This window comes from Apis dorsata, unplaced genomic scaffold (genome assembly GCF_000469605.1).
Source record: "Apis dorsata unplaced genomic scaffold, Apis dorsata 1.3 scaffold_887, whole genome shotgun sequence".
In the NCBI taxonomy this organism is placed as follows: Eukaryota; Metazoa; Arthropoda; class Insecta; order Hymenoptera; family Apidae; genus Apis; species Apis dorsata.
In genome coordinates this window covers 385272-389171 of record NW_006264003.1, presented here as the reverse complement: position 1 = coordinate 389171, position 3900 = coordinate 385272, and the positions used below count along the sequence as shown (strand labels likewise).

General features: G+C 20.2%; 1 protein-coding gene across 1 annotated transcript; it reads right to left on the bottom strand.

The window, feature by feature from the left end:
- Positions 1-473: 473 nt before the first annotated feature.
- LOC102681654 (28S ribosomal protein S24, mitochondrial) lies at positions 474-1482 on the bottom strand. Its single transcript, XM_006623400.2, has 3 exons — positions 1340-1482; positions 1081-1258; positions 474-920 (listed from the first exon to the last, which is right to left on the bottom strand). Exons 1-3 carry the CDS (start codon positions 1361-1363, stop codon positions 631-633), a joined length of 492 nt encoding a protein of 163 aa, XP_006623463.1. The 5' UTR covers positions 1364-1482; the 3' UTR covers positions 474-630.
- Positions 1483-3900: the final 2418 nt, after the last annotated feature.

The following is a 3900-nucleotide window of genomic DNA, read 5'->3' as shown; positions in this document are numbered from 1 at the left end:
TTTTAATGATTCCTCATTACCATATATCTATATAAATAGATCTATTGAATTAAAGATCTATTGAAAGTACAAATATATAGCAACACGATCCTGATTGAATAATGGAAGAAAAGAGTTGTAAAGACATGCTAAAGGAGAGAATGTGTCTAGTAGAATAATATAAAAGTTTGAATGCTCTGTCAGTTTGCACTTAAACATCTTTTTGTTTAAATATCTATCTTAAAATAATAATGTAATTTACTTTTTATTGAAAATGCAATGATTGTATATGGGCTGCGTTTGAGTCATGATTGAATGTAACAATTTATTAACTAACATAAAATAAATTAAAAATATTGGGAAAGTAAAATAATTATATGCTTATTATCATATAAAATAAAATATATGAATTTTTTAGTTCTATATAAAAATTGTTAAAATTATATTTAAAAAAATCATTAAATGATATCAAAGTATGATGGTTCAACACAGAGTTGCCTTTAGAATATATTTAATATTAAAACTTGTACAATAAAAGTATACATGTTATAATAAATTAATGGTTATAGATTTATTTTTATTTACATAATATAATTTTTTATAATAATTGAAACTAAACTTAAAAATATTTATATAATTATTATTATTAAATTATATTATTTTATATATAACATCATCTTTATTTGCTGTTGTTACTATTTCCATTTTGACTGGACAATGTAACCAATAACTTAAGAATTGTTCACTATAACCAAGTAGAAAATGCATTTTAATAGGTGGTATTTTACGCAAGACAATACCAGCTATCCTAATTATATTATGTTGTCGTTTAATAATTATCTCACTTATAAATAATCTATGCCAAGTACCTTCAATAAAATTTCGAATAAAAATATCTTCTATAACAGTTTCTGATGGCCTATTACCATCTTTTACATTTGCTAAAAAAAATAATATATTTATTATATTTTCTATTTTGTAAGAAATTTAAAATCAACATATAGATTTTTATTTTTATGTATGATTTTAACTTTACATATATCAAATATTAAAAATATTACTATTAATAAAACAAATTAAAATTATAATTATTTTATATACATGTATTCCATGAATTCCAAGATTTTCTAGCAACAATATATTCTGGAGGGTTTGCCATTTCATATGTTAGTGATTGTACTACTTTTGCTTTTGGTCTATAACGTGCAGATTGTACTTTATTAAGTACCGTGCTAATATGTAAGTATCTCTTCATAATATTATTTTGATTAATTAATATCTGAAAATAATTTGTTATTTTTAATTTAAATCAAAGATAAGGTTACCTTGTACATATATTTTTATTGTATTAAATACATACAGAACGCATTGTTATTGGATTCATTGTTTTTACACTTTCAATATAATAATTAAATAATTAATAATTGTTTAATATATATTTTTACACAATATACATTAAATTTAATAATAAAAGTTAAATTCCTAGCAGTAATACCAAACTGTTAAAGTAAAGTTACGTATCAATTTTACACAAACTTTATGCATTCAAAAGTACTAAAAATTTTTGTATATTATAAATATATTATAATATATAATACATATATTTATGGTTAAATATTATGTAAAATATTTAAAATATTATGTAAAAATAATTTGTTGATTAATTGAATCTTAATTGATTGATTGATTTTGATAGATTCAACATTCATAGAATTAATAAGCATGTAACAAGCTGAAAATATATTATCTATAAGCGTTAATATAATCATGGAATTTTGGAAGATCGATTCTACAAATCAAACAAATAAAAAAAAATTGGATATGTATAAAATGTAATGATGTATAATGTATAAATATATACAAAAATGTTGATTAAAACCAATATAACATAACTTGGTTTAATATTTTATTTATTAAATACCAATTGTATTTGAAGTTTGCGTTAGATAAAATGAGATAGAAAGAAAATGAAATCTGCTATATTATACCGTTGTTACTCTATTTCTCTTTCGTTACACGAATTCATATACCTATAATTTAATAAATAAATTCAATTGATATTTTTATACAACTTTTATTAAAGTATTTTAATTTTCAGAATCGATTCTCCAAAGGTGTTAAATATATTAATACTCTCTACACAGTCATATAATACTGTATCGATAAATAACATGGGACATTATATGTACTCTTCTTTTAATTATTTAATCTACTTTAAAATTTTATGACACAGATTAAATAAATAAATTTGTAAAAAAAGAAAAATATATATTTATATATATATGATATATATAAAGCTTATATTTTCTCACAGATTTTAGATATACAAATAAAACATTTTTATATCATCACAATGTGATTTTTTTTATATATTATATTATTTTCAATAAATTACGAATAAATAAAATATTTTGGGAAATTAATTTTTTGTAGAATAATAATTATCCATTTTCTTTATCCAATTCCTCATTTTTTAAAAATACAAAAACAGAAACATAACATCATTCGAGAAATTTTAAGTTTTTTTCAACTTTATAATCTTCAATAGATATTTCAATAATTATGTATAGCAAAAATAGCTTCGATCATCTTCGATTCTTATACATCTTATGTAACAGTATGTATGCTAGTATATACCCATTATTTATCTACTATTTTTACAAATATATCACAGCGCAGCGATTGATGTTTAAAATGTATAACGGTGAACTGTTTAAAAAGCTATTTAGACATAATTAATCAATATTAGTTTATGTATATTAACATTGCCCATCGCTTTGCTGTCAGTTTTTGCTTTTTAAATTAAGAGATCAATGTGCCAATGCTGTAGATTTTTCAGAATAAAGTGAAATAAATAATTAGATGAATTTAAATAATCAAAGTTAAAAAGATACTAAAAATACATCTATTTTTGATATTTTTCAATTTATTTCAAATATTAAGAATGAGAAGAAAATCTAATCATATCATACAATAAAAAAAATCTTTCTATTAAAGAAAGTATTAAGAGTTATAAAATTATTTTTATCCTCAATATAGAAAATAGTTTGAAAAAACATATAATGACGACAATGATTGTTTTACCTACCATGTATCAGAATCGTGACAACATTTTTCAACTGTTTACATAAATACAATATAACATATAAGTATCATTTATATTAGTATCTATCTATTCATAGCGAGCTTGAATTCTTTAAATCCACAGAATGCTTAAACTCTTTATGAATAATATATAATAAATATAATGATTTTCACAGAATTAAACTTAGTATGAATTGAAATTATTTCAAACTATTTTAATAATTTTAATTTTAATTTTTAATTTCAATAAGAAATTAACTTTTTAACCAATTCTATATTATATATTATATTAATTAATAATACAGTATATATATATATTATAGTTTCACTGACAGCCATTTTGTCTTGCTATTCATTCTATTTGAGAAACAGTAACAAAATTGCTACAAATTATATTTGTATAAAGTTTGATATCAGATTCTTTTTTTGGTTTTTAATTCTATCAAAAACAATCCTTTAAAGTAAAGCAGAATTAATATGATATCTTAAATAATTTCAATAAATACCATTTTCAGGATAATATGCAATTTTCTCGCAAATCTCATCTATAAATTTTATACCATATATGTACAACATGTATATGTATATATATATGTACAACATATATATATAACATATATATAACATAAAAAACAGTTTTTATTGAAGTCATATAGGAGAAACTTAATGTAATAACTGTAATCTTTAATATTAAACACAAATCTTTATCATCTTTTAATACAGTTTTTACATGATAGAATAATTGGTTTGACGTATATATTGAGATATTTAACATTGAATTTATTACATATAATTACACTTTATTGATTAATACAATGATTTGTTTGAGTGATTTAG

Coding starts and splice junctions, on each gene's coding strand:
- LOC102681654 (XM_006623400.2), bottom strand. CDS start 1,363: ATGAATCCAATAACAATGCGTTCT. Junction 1,259..1,339: donor ATCCAATAACAATGCGTTCT/GTATGTATTTAA, acceptor AATTATTTTCAG/ATATTAATTAATCAAAATAA. Junction 921..1,080: donor TTGGAATTCATGGAATACAT/GTATATAAAATA, acceptor TATTTTTTTTAG/CAAATGTAAAAGATGGTAAT.